At 48.5% G+C, this 21,616-nt stretch overlaps 1 protein-coding gene across 3 annotated transcripts in view; it reads right to left on the reverse strand.

Moving 5' to 3' along the window:
* LOC139050565 (cGMP-inhibited 3',5'-cyclic phosphodiesterase 3A-like) overlaps window positions 1–19,688 on the reverse strand; it is a 395,806-nt gene extending 376,118 nt beyond the window's left edge. Inside the window, exon 1 of one of the 3 annotated variants that reach the window (XM_070527105.1) lies at window positions 18,076–19,688. In XM_070527105.1, the coding sequence (XP_070383206.1) occupies window positions 18,076–18,831 (756 nt within the window). In that variant the 5' untranslated portion in view covers window positions 18,832–19,688. The remainder of the gene's footprint in view (window positions 1–18,075) is intronic. The other 2 variants (XM_070527107.1, XM_070527106.1) reach the window with 2 other exon arrangements.
* Window positions 19,689–21,616: the final 1,928 nt, after the last annotated feature.

Consider the following 21,616-nt stretch of genomic DNA (forward strand, 5'->3'; position numbering starts at 1 on the left):
GCATCTGACATTAGACCGAACCAGTGAATCGGTTAATCAAACGTGCACTTGGGCATACTGGACAGCATTCCGCTGTCGGAGTATAGGGCGCCTATTGCGCGATTCTTGTGGTCATCAGGATTGTGTGACAACTCACGACGCTTCACACACGCTTCGCTGCACCTGCGCATGAGATTTTCTTTTTTTTTTCATTTGTTCTTTCATAGCGTTCATAGCGACATATATTATGAGCTCGCTGCGAAAGGCTCCTTAAGCGCTTGGATGCGTCCATCGGAGTCATGTCCGCGTAATATGTTGAGCACATATCGGAACAAACCGGTGCATGCATGAGGGCGCACGCATCTGTGCATGTCTGAGCGTGCGTGCTCGTGTGTGAGCCTGCGTGTCCCAGCGCGCACGCACGCGTATGCAATGGCAACACTGAAACCGCGGAGACAAGCACTGCCCTCTCCTCTTTCCAGCTCCCTCTCACACTACCTATTTTCCCCGTTGGAGCTAAAACCCCTTAAACTTCGTAAAGTAGCGACACTCTCCTCGTCCGCCTTCACTCCTCCTCGTTTCTCCTCTCCCTCGCGCTCTTTCCTCGACCGTGGCGCCGCCTACACTGCTCGAGCGTAGGAACGGCGCCAACATGCGCTCCTCGCCACTCCGCAGACGCTTCTCGAGCAAAAATGGCGCTGAAGCAAGGCGCGAGGGTCCACGTGACGCTGTTAGGCCAATAGGGACGCGGCGTCGGCCTCGGCCAGAGCGCGCGAGGAGGAGGCGGCATTCTTCAAAGCGTGGCGCTACTTTACTAAGTTTAAGGGGTTATAAACTGCGGAGACAAGCACTGCCCTTTCCCCTTTCCGGCTCTCTCTCTCACACTGCCGATTTTCCCCGTCGGAGCTGCCCCGATCGAGTGCCCGGCGAGCACTCCCGCTCGACAACCACGCGCTAAGAAGCCGCGAATCGTCGCCCAAACTCGAAGGAGTCGCACTGACATTCAAGTCCGCATCTGCGAACGACTCGAGGAGTCAGACCCCGCAACGAGCCGCGCGGGGATTCGCGAAGCTCCGCTACGAACGCGGCCGCAGGGAGAGGCCTCGAGCAGCTTCGCTTCTGCGTCCCGGACAGCTGTGATAGCGGGGAGATTTGAGAACAATCGAGCGTCTTGACAGCCGTCGGCCAGCTCTAGTCTTGCAGCGGACGTCATGGCGTCTGGGAACGTATGGCCGGCAGCAGGGAGCTCCCGATGCGTAAAAGAGCGCAAAAAATAATTAGAAAAAGAAACGAAATCGCTTGGACGCTCGGCTCCGTTATGCGATGCCGCGTTTTAGTATGCAGCAGCGGGATGACGTAGACGAAGAGACGAAGCTTGCCTAGCATTTTTCATATACTTTGACGACCCCGGGTGGTGTTCACGTGCGCACGCACACACACGCACACGCACAAACACACACACACACACACACACACACACACACACACACACACACACACACACACAAAGCGTGCGCGCATTAGGTTCCGACGCGAGTTCATATCCGCGAATAAACACGGCTGGATCGGTATTCTCCGGCCATCACTTTCGGGGGAGCCACCAATTTCGGGGATGCCACCACTTTCGCGAGATTTCGCGTGGCTTGGCATGTGAAGCGACGAAGCGTACGGCCGACAGCTTTCTGGGGCACTGTGCCTGGATAACTATAGCTCATCTCAAAGGCCTCCAGCACAATGCCTTGTCATCCTTCATTCGCTCGTTCTTCGACAACCACCAGCCTTCCCACCTGCGACTGCATTGGTTGAGTTCCGTTACGCATGTGCCACGTTCTGTGCCACTTGACTATCCTTCGACGCTCAAAGATTTGAACTCTTAATACAGTTTTTTTTTATTGCGACAGCGTGCCTTCTGGCATAAAGAAATATTTAAACGTGTAGATACACGCCGGATTCTCGGAGGAAGTCCAGCAATGTCCGGTGGTGGGGCCCCAAGATCCAACTGTCTACATCTGGCGGTCGACCTGGGGGTGGTCCACATCGAAGCAGGTTCTTAACACAGTTGTACCCTTTGGGGTGTGTTTGTCTCACAACGATAATCGTCATCCGTCTTGCTCGCATTTCCTTTCTTTAAAGCTGCGAGCCCCGTACTTCTAAGTGGCGGGCGGCGTGCGCGTTATCAGCGTGACACAGCATTCTCGACAGCAAAGTAGCAAGCGTAGAGTTTTCAAAAAAGGAAACGCAAGCAAGGCAGATGACGATTATCGTTGTGAGACAAATATACACCCCACAGGTTGCAACTGTTTCAAGAGCATCTGTTTTAAGAGCAACTGTTTTAAGAGAGTTGAGGCTAGCTCTGCGAGCTAGCCTCAACACTTGGAGGACACCCCGTTCTCGGAGGAAAAGATCATGGGACGCAGTTCAAAGCACTCTTGCATGTACTTGGCCTCCAACTCTTTGCCCCAATGTTAGTAGCGGTAGAAACGCAATGAATCTGCACTTTTCATTTAAAGGATCACGGTAAGCTGCCGGTCATGACTTGCTACTGCTGGTACAGCCACCTCTATCTCTTACCTAGTAGAGTGCTTAGCTCCGCACAGATTTGTCAGAGCAGCGAAGTTTGTGCGAATACAGAAACACACGAAGCTGCCCTATCGTATCTGGTTGTCTCCCTGCGTGCGGCTCTCAACATTCCAAACGTCACGCGGCTCACAATTCTCAAGTGCGTGTGCAACTCATCCGATCCGAGGAAGAACTACACTTGCACCAGTAACCACATAAAGGCAGGGTTTAGAACAGGTTCCAGGAGATTCCTGCAGATCAATCAGCGACATTACCGACGCGCCAAATAACGGATCAGATAGCTTTCTTTTTTTTTTAAGCATGCGTTATTCACATTTTGCGCGCTAAATACCAGAAGAAAATTTGGAGGACGCTTAAGCTTCGCCTTTAAGAGTGGAACTCGACAGCGTTCCAAGACCCCTCACTGTTTTTCATGCTTCCCGGCAACTGCAGCTTATGTAACTGTAATGTTTACCGGGAAACGCTGGCTACGAACGCTATGCACGAAGGCGAGCTTTCTGGTAGTAACGTGGCCTCTTGCATGGGTTGATCTCCCGTTACTATTTCGCACTTCTCATATTTCAGTGAGAAGAACTAACAGAAAGGACATGTGCGGTCGGTGTATTTCTTTTTCATTATATTTGTTTGTGGGCTGCCGTTGCCGAAATTGCGAGGAATAACTTTGTAAAGAATGAAAGACAAAGTATCGGCAACTTTGGTTGTAGAGAAGTGGTTTGGCATGCGTGGTTCGGAATTTGGTTCGAAATTCTTTTTGCCGAGGCGACGTCTGAAGCCGGACGCAGGGTTTTTCTGCGACACGGGCTTCTTAACGCCATCGCGTTCAACAGACCCGACGTAAACGTTCAGACGCGCAAAAATCTCTGCGGAGCAAATTCTCGCACACTGACGCGCGCGGTCGTCTTGACGTCAGCTTTCGCCTGTTGTTCTCCTCCGAGCTTCGGCGGCTTGCCTATTGACCCAGTAACTATACGCCGCTTGTCACGCGAGAACGTCGCCAACGATTAGTGATGACGTCAGCGGTCAGACGTGGTTTCGACACGAGCGCCAGCGAGATCAGCGGCACAGCGTGACGTCACACGGACGGCGTCGACTCGCCGCCGAGAGTCACGTGACCCTAACTACGTGCGGCACCCGCAGCCGCCGTTCAGCTAAGCTTGCGTCATCTGACAGCATGTGACGAGCACGTCGCGGGTAAGCTACGCATTTCTCCACACGATGTTTTGCAGGCTCTCAAGTGTGTACACGAACGAGCCGTGGTTAAAGGATAAGCTCGCGCTAAGAGGCAGTGCCAGAAGTGCGGATAAGTAAATAAACTAAAGCAGCAACAATGGCATTGCAATGTCAATTTGTTTTGCGCTTCGTCAGTAATCAGAGTAGTGTTCCACCCGCGTTATCAGCCATTCGTGAAAGGTGGGTGATGAGAGTATAAAAAAATTGAGCGAAAGCAATTGCTACATTACAACGGCCCCAGTTTAGTAAATTAGATGCACGTATGTTGTTATGTTCTCAGTACCGAGCAGCTAACGACGATAATGTTACATTTAAAAAATGCTACGGAAACTATGGGAATTTGCTTACGCGTTAGTAGACTTCATTGAATTCTGCTGGTAATTCGCTTTTGCTTACATATGTTGCTAGCCTACGCATGTCTACCCATCGCTTTTTCCGGAGCCAAAGAATGCTTACGGCGGACCGGACAATCCTTCGAATTTCTGCAGCATTTTTTTGTTGTTGTTGTCGTTATCATGTCTACCCCGCTTAGACTATATCATAACATTCCAAGCCCAATTTCATTCCATACAAGCAGGAGGACTACAATCTTCTTTTGCTGCGTCCTGTACAATGTTTTATTCTGAATCAGACAATTTTATTCCTTCTTTGGAGACTGGGAACCTGCTTCTCCATCGCTTTGAACATATCGCTATTCCTGTGCCACCGTATGAAGATAATGATGGTGAAGCCTCAATCAATGGCACAAACCCACTATGGAGGATAGGCCACGAATCGGGTGGTAATATGATTGATTAAATAAAAGAAATTGGTTAATAAATAACTAACACAAAAGAGTAATATAAATATATAATCCAAGAGGAAAAATAAACTGTGAATACATGAGTAAAAGTAGTGATCAATACTATAGTAAGCCTTGCGTTGATAGGAATACCAAAAAAGAAAGAGTAAAAATAAAAATAAACATACACCTAAACTTGATTAAGGTAAATTTTTATCTGCTTAATCTCCATCTCCGTAATCTTCTTTCTCTGTCTTCTGCGTTGGTTCGAGCGTACAACGCACTGGTAGGCGGGTAATGTATCATTTTGTACTTTTTTATTGCATCAAATGGCTATGTCGAGGGACGTTGACGTGACCAGTTCTTTCTAAATCCACTGTAAAGCTTGCAGTGATATACAGTTGCACTATTATACCGATTAAATGTTTCAACTTGATCAATTACGCACTAATTTCCCTGTCACAAGGTATTGCCGCACCGATGCGGTTTCTCCAACGTAATCGCCAAAGAATGCTTACCCATTAAAAACGTCGCAGCTTCACCCGAACGCCGAAGCATCGATAGCGATAGCGAAGTATTAGAATACTAAAACGAAACGAACTAAGTTTCGCAGTTCTGAAAGAACCACACACTTGGCGTGTCGGTATTCCATGCTCGTGAAACACGACACGTAACTACAAAAGACAAAGAAGCAGGCTTGACAGACGCAAACGTAGATTTGTCGGCCGTGGAAATTTCAACAAACGTTCGCATGCTAGTTAAATTAGCAAGAGTAGTGTCACGCGCCCAGGCGACCATAGATCATCGTACTCGATGACCGCGTACTAAGCTCGCAGTCAATACTTCGCCTTTCGGACGAACCTGCCGACTTCTTTGAGGCCAAGCTCTTACTTTCTTTTTTTTTTTTGGGGGGGGGGGGGGGGCGAGTTCCAGGCACTTGTTTTTTCGGCGTATTTGGCCTGTAACGTCGAACGCCACTGAAGCATGCTTCCACAAGCGGTTTAGAACACCCTTGCTCACGGGCGAATTGAAGCGTTGAGTCGCTTGGGGCGCTTCGATGCGCAGTTGCACTAAAAGAAACCGACGCAGCAGAAACACCACGAATGCAGCACGACGCTATATCCATCCACCGCTGAAAATTTAAACAAATATCAGATGTACGATGTGCGGCATGCAAATGTGCGCATGTGATATGCAGCCTGTCTGTAATTCACGGTCATGAAAAATCATTTCTTCGTATACTAAGAGAATGCCAGCAAACTTGAAAGTAGAAAAAATCAAGAGGCAGACATAGACAAAGAGATAGGAAGGTGGCTGGAACATCACATCACATCACATCAAGAACTGTGTTCCACCCGGTGATGTGATCGCACTATTCGGAACACTTCCGCCATCGGAGGGACACTGGAAGAAGATTTCGAAGATTCTAATTTCGGAGACATGGAGACAAGTCAGACACTGGCAAGATTGGCTCAGGTTGACGTGCCTTCAAGGTCCCAGCCACCTTCCTGTCTATTTGTCTATGTGTGCCTCTTGATTTTTTCTACTCTCAAGTTTGCTGGTATTCTCTTAGTATCACCATGTACCAACTAGCCCAACAAGCCACTCTCATGAATTTCTTCGTATGACATGCTGCCCTCTAATGGTAACATTTATACCTCGGAAACCTCACTTCAGACACACGCACACGCACACGCACACACACACACACACGCACACACACACACACACCGAGAATGTATTCGCTTTACGTAGATGTCGACTGAAGTAGAGTCTGCCCGGTGTTTTCAGAACACAACCATCGAGTAACATTCCAGCACACAAAACAGGACATCGCTGCCCGTTATCGCAGTAACAACCGCTGTACATATATATATATATATATATATATATATATCGCAACACACATTCACTAACATCTTCAACGAGCGCAAAAGTCGAATTAGTTGGGTAACGCAGGTGACGAAAGACCACTGCCGATCAATTATACTAGTGCTTCGCTTCTGTAAAGGGACATGCTAGCGGCGGTAGCGCTCAGCCAAATAAGCCGCCTGGCGCAGTCACGAAACTTTAAACGAAAAACCTAACTGCAGTTAATTCGTAAACAACACACATGAAAACAGCAAGGTCTGTTTGTTTGTTTTTTTTGGTCTTGTAACTGATCATGACATTGCAAGCAAAGTCTGCAGCTGCTAACTAGACTATGTGATTTAATGTGCAAATATCGCTATATGAGCCAGATTCGCTTCAAGCAAGGCTGGCGTAATCGTAACTACCTGTCCAATGGCCTTGTAAAGCAGTAGACACAATTTGGCCGGTGACGATGATGATTACAACAACGATGAATGTCGTGACGCCAGCGTACTGCACGCAGTGAACCATTTTACCCGTTTAAGGGTGCAAATTGCTCTGTAACTAACACCCTTACATCCTGTAGGATTGTGAGTGTCTTTTCTTACACCATTTTGGTGCGATGATTATTCCTAACCTCTTTGACATCAACGTGGATGACTGGATATGTGCCACTGGGTATGTGCGACTTGTCAATGAAAAAAAAAATTAAAAAGGCAAGCCAGAGACATGAGCCCCCGCCATACCACGTGTCTCGTCAACACCTTTGATCATCACTCTGCACTTCTACATATGATCGCTAACTCGGTCTCGTTAATTCTACATTATAATCATCCAAATAATCATACTAATAATCACAACATATTAGGCATATCTTTACATCCAATTAAACACCCACCATAAGAAATATTGATAATCGCATTAACGCTGGAAATTTTCTCCAAAGCGTTAGTGCGCCGCTTCTTGCCGTTTTTTGTTTGTTTGTTTGTCTGCTTGTTCGTGTGTGTGTGCCTGCGTTTAAAAAAAAAGTGGCCTCGATAAAGTTTTTTTCGCTATCGTCGATTTCGATTCGTCGCGAAACCAACCTATACACCAATAAGAGAAGTACAATGGAATCTTGATTCTACGCTTACCGTCGCCACGCTCACTTTAACGCCTCACAGTTTCCGTGACACAGTATTCCCCTGATCGATCCACTTCATTCGATCAAAAGCTACACAGCGAGCTGCAAAGCACACTGTATAGAGGTGCTCGGGATTAGCACTTAAATCTCAAAGCCCGAGCGTTCCCGCGTACCACTCTGATCGCCACGCGGTTGTCGGAGCCAGGAGTCGCACCCGTGACCTTGTGCTCGGCAGCAGAAAGACACACCCACGGGATTCCTCCCAGAGGACCAAATGAGAGGGAATAGCGGATCGTAACAAAGAAAACTGCAGGTTGGTTAACCAAGCTGACCTCATTTGTCTGCGCCCCACTGGGAAAGGGCAAACAGACTGAAAGATGCGAGGTAGGTAGGAAATGAAAAAAGAAAGAAAAGGTTAGCACAAAACTCGTGCGCACATAAGCGCACCATTCATTCATTCAGTCAAATTCGGTCCCAATACGGCTAGCCGGTCGTAAGAAATGCAGCAGCGTTTTCGTAGCTCTGTACAGTGCAGGCACATCACGAGTTCCGAGCGACAACACACAGAGCTGGAGCACAAAAAAGAAGGCGACAGAAAATACGGCGGAAATAAAGATTAAATACATATAGGCCGACGGTCCCTACTAATTTGTAACTACAGGTGCACAGAAAGTGCACTGCGTGTTGCCAGTCTGCTCGACCGAAATTGAAACAAAGCAAGCAAGACTCCCCAGCCTCGCGCATTTCAAAAGCAGCAAGCTAGGTATGCCCTTGCTTTCAGCTGACGCTGTCTGTCAAGCAGACAGCGACAGGAACGCGGCATACGTACGCACAGACACGCTGTCTGTGCATCTGTGTGTCGCATAGCCCGGCGCCGAGTGCACTTGAGTGCTATAACGGTCATCCACCCCGCTGAACCTGTTCGCTATGAAAACGCAAAGAGCTGTAGCTGTAGCGTGGTGGAACACAGGCTGACCCAATGGCGTCGTACGGTGCAAAAGCTTGTCCTCAGAAAAAATTTGTACAACGATTCCATTGCGGCGTATATCTAACCCTATAATTCCACTCGGCAGACATTCTAGTGTACCGTCCCGAGACTTTTTGTATGTGGAACCAGCACTAGCCAGGAGGCGCCACGGCGGCCTGAGTGTGTAACTAAAATATGCTGACACCGTCCGGTAGGGAGGCCACAAAGATTGCACGGCGTAGTTAACTATAACAGACGCGCGCCTTTACTAACGTTTGCCTAGGTCGACGAGCCCAGCCGAGTTCTCGGTCCATGGCCATGCGGGTTGCGAGAAGCGCACGCGCTGCTACGTTCTGGCCCGTCAGTGCCCAGACAGGTCAGAAGCTGGACCACGTGCGCTTCAAAGCGAGCGCTGAAATTTTGCTGGTGCAAAGTCTTAGCACGTGTTACTGCAAAGTCCGTCCGCCGCTCGCCAGGCTGCGCGTTACAGCGTTGCTGTTGGCACGAAGATGTTTCGGCGCTGGTTGCCCACGAGGGCATAGTCACCGACGTCATCGAAAACACCATAGTGTAGTGCTGGCTGCGCGGTGAAAAGCAGCGCTTCAATTGGCTCTGCTTATATCCGATGTCACGACGGAAGCTGTGAGCAGGGAAACAAAATGGCGTGCGTGACGTCAAGTGACTGTGCACCTTGCGCTGAAGCATTCTATTTACCAGCAGGGCCAGAACACACAGCCTCGAGGGAGGTGGAAGCGAAATGGGAGCGACGCGACATAAACACCCGCACAGACACCTGCAATTACACCCGTGATCGAGGTCCGAAATATATCCGAGTGCGCAAGGTCCGCATGACTTGCGACCGAAATTGGCAGCGCAAACATTACAGAGCTTCAGCTCGGCAAGGCACGGTGAGTAACGCTCTAACAAACAATGAAGCGCGGGTCCTTGCCGTTCTTTATTGTCATCTCCTATTTTCTTCGCAAACTTGGCGGCCGTCGCCGGCAAGGCTGGAGTGCCGATGATAATCATCATGATGATCATCATGTTTTACTGTCATTTATTTCGAAATGGGACGGTGAAGAACAGTCACCTGGCCTGTATGAGCTAATGAAGTAATCCGTGGACATTTATCCGTCTAGCTTTTGTCTATGACTCTCATCTTTTCTCTTGCCTAAATCTCAATATCTACCATGTATAGTTGCCGATGCCAGTAACAAACGTGGCGCTATCAATTTCAACTCTGCTTTTTTCTTTTCCACAAAGGCTCTATACGTCTCGTGCTTGTCTGTGTCGACTGCTGACCGGTTAATGCTTCTATATGCCCTACATCCCATTGTTTCTGGAAGGTGGACGTTTCCGACAGGTCTCGCTGGATGAATACCTTTACATTACATTAGGATGTGCTCAGTTATCGGATTTTTCGCTGTAGCAGACACAAGCGTCATCTTATTGCGAATATTTGCTCCAGTATGTCTTTGTCCTTAGGCAACCAGCTCGGGCCTAAATTAGGAACTGCCATTCGAGCCTAAATGACAGCATCGATCATAGCGCCCTCTAACCGGCGCAAGTGGCCTATACTGCACACTGGCTTTTATACTTTTCAAAAAATTGACTGGGAAGAGGTAACGTAAAATATATTTTCCGTACATGGTATCGCAGGGGCGCTCTGACACGCATGCGAAACTGCGCGGAAGGGGTTGGATAATATTGCAGCCCTTGCCACTCGTGAAAACTGGGAATACGTTAATGTAAACCTTTTTGCTAATTTTCTTTCCTTCTTTTTCTTTACCCAGACAATGAAAGTACCCCAGATGTTTGGTTCAAATACCTCAAATATGACACGAAAATCACAGATATATCACCAACATACCGAATCCCAACAGAATGTTACATCTCGACTTCTCTGTTTAACCGAAGAGGAGCGTTCTGTTTTGTTGTTGTTGTTTTCTTAGGCCAATCAATGCGAGGAAACCGGTTTAATTTTTTACATAAAGCTGCTGCTTTCAGCATCCCACGCTAAAGAGGACATGCGCTTTTGCGTTTCGCCGCTGTGTAAGTGCGACTGCCGCGGCCCGGAGTCTAAATCATTCAGTCCCGAATTACGAGGGATTGTCCAAAAGGCGCCGCGGACTATATGTACTTCAAGACATTCGAGGTGGCAGAGTGATCGTTTCTGCATTTCTCTGGTGAGTGCTCCTAATTGCTAAAGATCAATGAATGTTGCTTTATGCCGGCAGCCAATTATGTCGCGCCCTTTCATAAAATGAATTGAATCACCGAGTCGAGACACGCACGTAACTTTATTATTGGCTGAAACGAAGGCAAAAAAGAAAGGTACTTCTTCACCCCTCACCACGGAAAGCCGGGCGTGGAATGTGCCGTCAAGGACGGTAGAGTGCCTGCGGCAATATGTACGTGTGTATAGACACACTCTGCGGTCTGAAATCAAACGTACAGACACATTGTATTAAGCGGAGTGTTAAATTTACCAGTAGTCAAATGCCTGTGCTTTTATTTTCATCTCTACGGGAGACAGCACTGTCAAGAACATGTCGCCTCTACCTAACCTGACGTGACCTGACCTAACCTGACGTGACCTGACCTACCCTAACCAGCGACCTCCTCCTCACCAGCAGAGCACCGTGGCCACTCAGCCCATATAACAGTCCTTACAGGAATTACACTCCAGACTAACTCTGGCGCTGGTGGCCTACTGAACCTGCAGGTCTGTTCATTCCGCCATAGGAACGATTGTTAATACATGTGCCTAAACTTCGTCGTTCTAGCCTCCACCGGCTTCTTCCGCCATGGGAATGATGGTTAGTACGCATGTGCCTAAACTTCGTCGTTCTGCCCTCCATCGGCTTCGTGAGTTCACAAAGTGACCACGTTCGACAAAATACTGCGTTAGGGGTGCGACAATTCGCAGTGACTGCGCTCGATGCGGATTCTGCGCATAGAAAAAAAAGGATTGCTTAGAAATTTAGGTCGATAGAGACCGGTAAACCGTAGCGAATAACGCCATTAAAAATTCACGAAGACACAAGCGGCAAATATGAGGCAAGTCCGCTGCACTAACCAACTATCATCCTCGCGGTAACCGAGCGATCGGATCGCCAGAGCACTGCCTGGCAGTGCTCTGGCGGTGGCGGTGGCGGTGGAAATGCAGCGGTGGCGTAGAGGTAGAACACCCGCCTCGCGTGCAAGAGGTCCGTGGTTCGAATCCCGGTGCCGGCAATTTTCCACCGGATTAAAAAAAAATAAATAAATCCGCGTGTTGATAAAATTGCATAAACAGGCCTGGAGTGTGGCCTGATCCCGGTGACCAGAACCGGTAACGCACTCCCTCACCAGAGCAGGATTGGCCACCCTGGTGCAGTACTTGGCCTGGCAATATGAGAAGGGAACTCCGCGAGTGAGCTGCCGCGGGACCGGTCACGTGAGCGACGCAGAAAACAACAGTAGCCGGCCGAGTGCTTTCTTATTGCTCTTATCGCCGACGCATATTTGAGCAGCTTTACGTCGTGGCGATAAAAGGCCCGGCGAGCGCCGTGTTGACAATAACGCGCGCAAAGATATCGACCCCTCGCCGCGACCCACCGGGCGCCCGTCGGTAGAGTTAAGCCTGTTGATATTGCGAAACGCCACTTGGCGCGCAAGTGCGAATTCGTTCCACGCGACAGATGGCTACGTTGCCCAGGTGCAGGCAGATCTTTGCCTGCACCTGGGCAGGAAAAGAGAGCAGGGAAAAGGGAAAGTAAGGGTAACCATGGTCACGCCCGGTTGGCTACCCTACATGTGGAGAAGGGGAAGCGGGGAAGAAAGAAAGAAAGAGTGAGTCAATGTGCGCGCACCCGCTGATGAGTGTCCTCCGCTCACGTATGTAGTCAAAAGCGCAGGTACAGTCCAGTTGCCTTCAAGAAGCGCAATAGCACCGTGTGCGTATTTGGTCAGCGGCCATGGTGCCGAGATCTTTGCTTCCTAGAACGGTCTGTCGTCTATATCGCCTAATATCAGCACGCAAAGCGCGTTGCCCAGTGTAGTAGAGCTTCACATTGAATGCACCAGGGGAAATCTGGCGCTACTGTCGACACACGCAATCGGTAAGCATTCCACGTTATGGGTGCCATGATATGGGTAGAGCATATGGATTTCTCTATTTTATCAAATTGTTATTCTGGCTCCCAGCGTCTTGCTTTACAACCTATTGTTGTCATCTACAATTTGATGGATGCCAATGCTCAGCCTCGGTGACTCTCCATTGTCTGCCTTAGTTACTGCTTCCAGGCCATTACAAATGGAAAACAATACTTTAATATGCGCGCGGCAGTCGTCCATGGTGACTGCACCCGTGGTACTCCATCAAACGCCCCCCGGGTGTAGCGGCACGTATAATGAGCAGCGTCGAGACGTAATTATACATTACAAGTCACGTAACAGCGTTAAGTATCTGTCAACGTAACGCGCTCCACCGCTTCAGATACGTGTCGTGTGACAAGCACGCAGGCGACACTTTACCGTCTGGAATTGTGCATCCGAACCACCGCGCCTGTACGTAAGTGTGACGCCATGGATTTGACAGTTGTCGCTGTTTTTGTTGTTGTTGTTGTTGTTCTTCTTCTTCTTTTTATTATTATTATTATTATTATTATTATTATTATGAGTTCGGTTTTCTTGTAATTACCAGGTTGAAGGCACAGTTCTTTTAGAATGCACTACACCGCTTTCCTGTCAATCAACAAACTGACTAAATCCGCGAGAAAAATCTGCCAATATTCATGCCATCGGGAAAGAGCGGGAAACTTCAAGCGACACTAAGCAGTAACACCAATTCAGCTTTGATGGACATATAATTTCTCGAAAAAAAAAACTAGTAAGGTTAATTTCGCGATAATAGCTTGATTATCAAACAGAAAATGAAGGTCTAAGTTGAATTTTCTTTTTTTTTATTATTTCACGCTGATGCCCCAGCGTGGTCGCGTCGTCACAGCGTTTTTTCGAAGATTTTTCTTTTCTTCTTTGTATTTGGGCCTCGTTGGTTCAATAAGATTTCAAGAAACGTGCGAAGTTTAATATTCCTCTTGGAGAAAATAAGGAGATTCGTTTTTGTTGACAAACATATCACTAGACCCTAGCGGATGACATCAGTCTATGATGTCATCATAGACATCATGGTATCACTAGGGAAGACGAACTGGCGTGGAAAACTTCCAAGTGAACGTCGCCACCATCTTTCACATTTCTGCGGCTTTCTCGTGCTTGGCAAGCCTCTTCTAATAACGTATGAGTGGCGTGTTTTGATATTGCAGGAGGGCAATTTACTAATACAGGCGAAATCAGTTTTCTTTGGTGTCCCTTTAGCGCGATCCCGGCACAAGCCTTTCGCTGCTGCAATATTCTTTTCTTTGCTTTTTTTTTACTTTTACACTTTTCGCTTAAAGTAACACAGACCCATTCAGTGTTACAACACTATCAGGTAGTATTCAAGCTTAACATTGTACTACGTGCAAAGCCTCTTCTTCAGACAAGTTCGAACCGATTAGATTCCAGGTCATTTTCAGAGTAAAAGGTACTCAGACCGTGTCCACGCTGTAAAATAAATTTACGCCCTTAAAAGTGAACAATGCTGTAAATAGACTTATAGCTCTCACCCTTACACCCAAAGAAGGTGCAAGCGTGCGAGGTAAACATATTTACACAACCATTCACTTTTAAGGGTGCACATTAAATTACAGTGCGCAACCATCACTGGTGCTAAGGGTTATTCGTACACTAGTGCAGTTCCTGAAGTGCACCGGTCGTTTACACTCGTCCGGTGCACACAAGGCTGCACTCGCTACCTCGTCTTCCTATTTCGATTTCCACTTTTCCTTTACCCCAGTGTACGGTATCAAACACGGCGCTTGTCTGTATGACCTCTCTACCTTTCCTCTCCTTCATTTTTCTCGCTCTCTCTCAAGTTCTACTTAATGTCAATCACTATGTGCCACTGTAACCTGTTGCTCGCAATTGCTTCGCCTGAGCCCGTGTCCTTGACAATAAAATGGCGTCACCATACTGCTTCGAAAATAAACATTTTTTTTTATTCCTCCTCCTCCCTCATAATATCGCTTATTGCCAAGTCAACTCTGCTCTGTCAAGGCCTCAAGTGCGCGCTAAACTGGTTCACGCGGACTCATCGAATGACAAACAGATCGAATATACATACAGAGTTCCAACATGCTACTAACACAACAAAAGTTTCTACCCCGACCTAACAAGGAATGAAGATTACCGGATTAGTGTATTGTTTTCGTTTGTACTTTCTTGAGTGAACAAGCCTACTTCAATGAACTATGCGGTTATTTCACGCTTCTTAAGTTAGTTTATATATAGCCTCTGTATTACGAGAGGGATGAGCAATTGCCCTTTTTACTTGCTTAGGGGCGTATGAGCCATTGCTGATGATGCTAGTTTTTGTTGACTCACAACGAAAGTGCACGGAAGTCTAGAATGTAAACAGCTTCGCTGTAAAAACAAATTGCATTGGAGAGCGGCGCCTACCCAGCGACACACGTAGGTGTCAAAGAGGTTCAACGATGATCGGCACACACTTAGTGGTGCATAAGCAGTGACCCAAGTGCTCGTAAAAGAAGGTTCCCTGAAGCGCGTCAGGTACCCAGTCAAACTAGTTGGTCCGTGGTTGCTTTTGAATACGCTTCTCTCAGTACAGCATACCGTTGCTCCACCCATTAGACCGTGCATTACCCTATTACCCAAGTTGGGGGTAAAACGATAAGAGACAAAGAGATAGGCAAAGAGGCAGCCCCGGTAAATGCGCAAGGTATCTTAAGAATACCGATCGCATTAAAAACAAAATATCGTATTGGCGACGAACATTCTTTTGAGTATGTGTTTACTGGATATTGATTTCGCCCCAAACTTCATTTGAGGTTTTTCGCTGAGTGACTTGGAGACTACAATTTGTTTTGTACACAAAGCTGTACAACTGCTGTTTACGCGGACACGCAACTTCGTCAAACTATCGATTACCGCAGCCTCAATCGGTGTTCCCTGGTATCATATTATTATTATTATTATTATTATTATTATTATTATTATTATTATTATTATTATTATTATTATTATTATCAAAATTGCAACCGCACTCTGCGCATAACAACGCCAGGCGTGCGTATTGCCTCGCACGCGTCCTCAGCTACCGTTCAGCGCGTGAAATACAACAACGTAGAGGAAGTAGCCAACTGATGGAACGACAGAACAACTCGCGTGATCATAGCAATGCCAAGCACCTTGCCTTTGCTGTTTCCTCACTTCACGCGCCAGTTATCACACCGTCCTTATACGTCCGTTGTGCGGCAAACTTCCTTCTTTCGCAACAACACTGATGCCGGCGAGAATTGCGATAATTCGCATCTCCATTCAACGACCCGTGCGCTCGAAGTTGCGTGCAAGACTTCGTGGACAACTCCCCCGAAGGACCGCTTACGTGATCGTGACGGGCGCTTCATTGGTGAAGCCAAGCGGCCGACAGAAAATGGTCAGACGCGGTAAAAAAATCGATCACCGAAACTAATCATGCGGGTCGGCGAAAAAGTACAAATATGCAGTACGCTCGATGCCCTCTGTTGCTCACGCGACAATTCTACAGGATGGTAAAGGAGAAATATGTGTTCATCGTGAAAGTATAAGATACCTGCGGTCTCTCTGAAGGCCGTAACCATATGGAGCGTATTCTTTGACGTATTTCCAGCGCCGCCCAGCGTTGGTGCGTCGATTTACAAAAAAAAAATAAAATAACGTATAGCGTTTTTGTTATTTGGCGAAATCAGTCTCGTGGAGTATTTATTCACTCTGACGAGTCAGCACACAGAGTACATATTTCCTTTTTTTTCAATGTATTAAATGCGGGTTTCTGGAAGCGTAAGTTATAATTCGCACCACAAGATTTTTCTCTTAATTTTTTTCTGCACCCTTAGTACTACGCGGTGTAAGTGGGTCAGTTCAGTCGAGAACTTTCACTATTCAGTCACTATTCACTAAATAGTCGAAATTCACTATTCAGTCGAGAACTTTATAATTCTGGCGATAATGAAGCGTAACATTCTTTGCCCAGATGTAGCAGACAACCTAAAAACTTTGTCAATAGCTCGTCCATAGGCACGAAATTGACTGAAGAAACAAAATAACCGACCAGCTTCTGTAAATAGACTGTCTACAGACAGAGAACCGACTGAACGAAACAGTCAAATTAAGGACTTCTGTCTACGACAGGCTGGAAATAATAAAAGAAGACTTACGATTGTGCATAAATGAACTAACATTAACTAACAATCAACGAAAAAATCGACCATGTAACGACTTTTGTTTACAGATAATCCACAGATTCTCTACAGACAGAAGAAGCGATCTATAAAAAGGCAGAGAAGACTATAAGTCAATAGCCCGTGTAAATCCATTTTTCCGAGGGAGGCGTGTCGTCTATTTCATTAGGCGGCGATCCATCCGGGACCCCTCCGCAGAAACCCGAGCCCGAATCTTCCCCAGGCAATAAGTGCAACGAGGGCGCCCTGAAACAAATGCGACCAGCGTTGATGAACGGCTCCTGGCGCGGCGCAGCAGCCTGCCCGATCCGCCGACCGGAATGCCGGCCATCCGGCATATGGGGCCTGCTGCGTCGTATTTTCGTGGGGCAGCGCGTGAAGTGCGCGCAGAAAAGACACGTGCGCGAAATGCTACGTAGAGCCGCGAGCGATGCGTGCTTGAGCCAGTGCACGCACTCGCTCCCGCCTCTTTCTTATTCGCTCGGTCAGAAAGAACGAGGAGAGCGCGGTGCTTCCGGTGGCTGCACGAAGCAGCAATTCCAAGAGGACCATCGTGGCCTAGATGTATGTATGCGGTAACTTTGTCGACGGGACTACCGCGTTTTTCTTTTCTTTCGTCGTTGTAGTTCGCTTAGGTCGTGGCGAAAACATTGCGACTCCTAACGGTATTGCAGGTCGTCTCGCGTCACGGTGGCATATTCCCCCGAGCGATCTCTGCCCAGTCCGAAGCAATCTGACAGTCGCAGTACGCGCCCCGAGCGATATGACACACCACTCGATCTCACAGGTGATAGTGTAATTACTTCCGTGTCAAAACAAAGGTGTCGGATAAAGGAACGTAGGAATGGAATAAACGTACTTCTTCCGTCGTTTATTCTACATAGCTATTAACAACCAAGCGACAGTATAATGAGCTTCCGTGCAGGCTTCACCGCACCACCTTCAAATCGCTTGGAACTGCACACAGAATTCGCTCGCCGTTCCGCCAAAAAAAGTGCGCATGCTGCCAAACGGCCGGCGCTCGCTGATCGCGTCGGCATGAACGATAAAAGTACGAATGCCATCCAATGTAATTATCCCATTCCTCGGTATCCATCTATACCGGAAGCTTCTATGGGTGCCCACGACAGCATTCAACGCCTTGTCGTCTGTTGTCGATCGCTTCGAAGAACCCGGAACGACCCGAGTGCAACACCGGGTCCCGGACGAGGCACTTTGCATCACCGTACGCCGGTCTCACCTGGTACCCAGGTCCGTAGTACTGCTGACGCTGTCCCAGCACGGGCAGCGACGTGCGGCGTCCCTTGGAGCCGAGTCCATGCAGTCCTGGCGAGCTGCCGGTGCGACGCCGTCGCACTGCCAGCAGCCTTCCGTCGGGCGACACCAGCGAAGACACGTGGCCCGCGCGGAGCTGCGCCTCGGTGAAGCGAGCCGCCAGGAGTCCGCACAGTCCGCACAGGTGACCGATGGTGGCGCGCACCCAACACGGCCACCCACCGACGAGGGACACCATGGCCACGAGCCGCAGCGCGGCCAGTGACGGCAAGACACCCAGCGCTCGGGGCGCGGCCACCGCGCACGCTGAAAGACACACCGCGGCCCACACCGCCGTCGAAGCGACGAGTCCGGCGGGACTCGGAAGACGTCCCGCCACTCCTCCGGCCGACAGGTCGCCCACGATGCCGGACATGGCGACCACGAAGCCGTCCGAGGCCTTGAAGGTCCCGCGGGTGGCGAGGCAGAACCAGTAGTGCGCGCACAGGATTGCCCACAGCGGGATGCAACTGGACACCAGGCAACGCGCCACTTCTGGAAGGAGCGAGGCGAGTGCGACGGTTCCCAGGGTCGCGGTCAGGGCCCACTTGCCGCCGGCTGCTCGGGCGGCCCGCGCTGCGGGGCCGGTGGCAGCCTGTTGCTCGGGGGGCCGTAGCCAGACGGAAACGTAGCCGCTGCCGGATGAGTGATCGGCAGCGACCACCGAAGACCCTGTCGCCATGCCGACCGGCGGTCAAGTTGGGACCTCGGAGCACGAAGCCTGCTGGTTTCTTTCTATCACGCACCAGCACCGGGCGGCTCGGACGCCGCGAGGAGAGCGAGGAACACGGGTTCCGAAACTGCCGGCATGTGGAAGAGCGCCGATCGGAAACCTTTCCCTCCTACCAACGACGCCTCCTCCTTGTCGTCGTCTAAACTAGCCCCGTCGCGTCGAAACACAGGATGACAGACGGGAAGCGGGGCGTCCCGTTGCGTGTGTCGCTTTCACTTGCGTCTCCGATTCCGGATCAAGAGGAAGAGCTGCGGCGTGACGGTTTGGTGAGGGTGCAGATCCCAGCGGCGTTCTGTCAATCACTGTCTCACTTCCTTTCTCTTTTTTTTTCACAGGCGCGGTGTTTCACTCCTGCGACGCAGACGTCGCGCACATGCACAACAACGCACCCCTTTTCTCCTTCTGCGACGATCTCGGTTGGCAGACACGCGTCGATCGCGGCACGACACTCACAAACAACACACGCAGCCGATAACACGCGCGCTTTTGCGCCGGCCGACCAAACGGCGTAGCAACGATTCAGCGGCGAGCAGCGCCCAAACAGCTGAAGAGAGGCGAAACTGCCGGCGCGACGCAGCGCGGCGCACACGATCACATAGCGCGGCGGAGAGGAAAAACAAGCGGCCGCCGTCCAGGCTCTGGGTCCTCCCCGCGCCGTTGTCGTTTTCGCCCGCGCCGCCCTCCCTTAGCGGCCTTAGCCACCGGCTGGCGCCGCAGGGAGCGCTGGGATACCTTTCTCGATGCGCCGCGCCGCGTGACGTTTTCCGGTGACGCCAATATGACGTAACACCGCGGCCCCGGCGTTGAGGGAGAGGGGAGGTAAAAGGAAAGAGGACGCAATCGGTGGATACGTGCGGCGCTAGCGTCGTTTCTGGGCAGCGGCACAGCGAGTGGCATTGAACGGGAAGTGTTTTGGCCGATGCGGCGGCGGCTTCTTCGGCCACCGCCATTTAGAACTTTTCGCTTCGTTTCTTTTTTTTTCTTTTATGCGCGGATAAGGGTGGCCGCAGCGGCCAGCGGTCGGTCGCTTTCTCTTCACGCCGTGAGCTGCAGCGTTTTGTTTAGAGATAAAACAAAACGCGTTTTTTTTATTATTGATACGATAAAAATGCGGTATTGGAGCATGAATACGGTACCGGCTGCATGGAGGTACAGTATTTATTTTTATTTATTTTTTATTTAGGAATACTGCAGGCCTTAGAAGGCCCAGGCAGGAGGGGAAAGGTACATACAAAAAAGAAAACAATAGTTTGACAAAGGAGTAAAAAAAGAAAGCTCCGGAAAAAATGTATTAGAAAGTACAATCGCATAATGAGTAAAGCACCTCTAAATAATGCATAGAGAGTGGCAGGTACAAATTGAAACACTGTTTCACAAGCAAAGTTTCAAAGCACAGGAAATGTAACAGAAAAAAAAGGAGGAGTGCATAATACAATATTACTACAACGCGCAAATGAATAAATATTGCACAACGATACAAATTGAAACGAGATTTCGTAAGAACAAGCACTAAAATTAGATAGTAATAGAGGCTATTGAGTCAGTGCTGAGAAGTTTGTCATAGGGTAGGCTGTTCCATTCCGTTACTGTTCGAGGGAAAAAGGAAGACATAAAGACATTGGTTCTACCATTATAAGGCGTTAATGATGCAGCGTGGCGATGTCTTGTTCGGCGGGCAGTAAGGGGTGTTATGTAAGGTTCGGGAGAAAGAGATAGTTTATTGTTACTCAGCAAGAAGAGAAATTTAAGCCTGTGAATTCCACTCGTGGTGCTGCACGGGCTGATACACTTCTATATTTAACATATGCATCAAACGCGCTATGCACATATGATGTACGCGTATAAATTATTGTACTTCTATAGCATTCATTCACTCATTTATATGTGCATAACTTGCAATCGTCTACTCAATGGTCCAAACAATACCTCATTACAAGGAAACTCTCAATACAACGGAGTGAACGAAACAGCACTACCCCATAATAGGAAGATTTAGCTCGGGTACACCCCCGTTGCTGCCTGTTCAAATACTTGTAAAACGTAGACCTCATTGTCGCTCTATTGAGAGAAACCCTTGAACGACTTTAGTTAAATTTAATTCATTTGAGAGATCAAATTAAATTTTTGTGACTGTTGGAAGCAGAATTCTGATTTATGGCCTACATCATTTTAAGAAAATTGCCGAAAATCGGCAAGCTTGAAAAAACAGAAGGACGAAGATTACAAATCCCTAACTGTGCACCTAGAATAGGTGTCGTGCTTCCGGCCGTACAATTTTTTTTCAAACTTTGTTATCTTAGGAAGTTTTTGTAAAAAACTAGGCTCTAAATCAAAACTTTGCTTCGAATAGTTACTAAAATGCTGCTTTCTCTCTAAAATGCAAGAAATTTAATTATTTCGGTCAAGGGGTTATCCCAGAAAAGCGTTTCTTGGTCTTACATGTATGTGAACAGGTGGCAACATAGTTCGAGCTAAAGCTTGCTTTAAACATACAAGGCGCCAAATTACAGTAAAGATGAGCTCCCATATGAGCAAAGCTTTGTTTAGAAAGACCGTATGGTTATTCAGATCTGCTAATTGCACCCTACTATGCTGCTGTCAAAAAAAATAAAATAATTTCGAAGCTCTTAGGATATATCAAATCTCTGTTGCACAATAGGGTGCTTCCAGTGTTAGAATTTGCTCGGGCCCGTCGTTTTCTTAACAAAGAGCCTTGTCTCAACATACGAGACGC

The sequence above is a fragment of the Dermacentor albipictus genome, chromosome 10, assembly GCF_038994185.2.
Source record: "Dermacentor albipictus isolate Rhodes 1998 colony chromosome 10, USDA_Dalb.pri_finalv2, whole genome shotgun sequence".
Lineage (NCBI taxonomy): Eukaryota > Metazoa > Arthropoda > Arachnida > Ixodida > Ixodidae > Dermacentor > Dermacentor albipictus.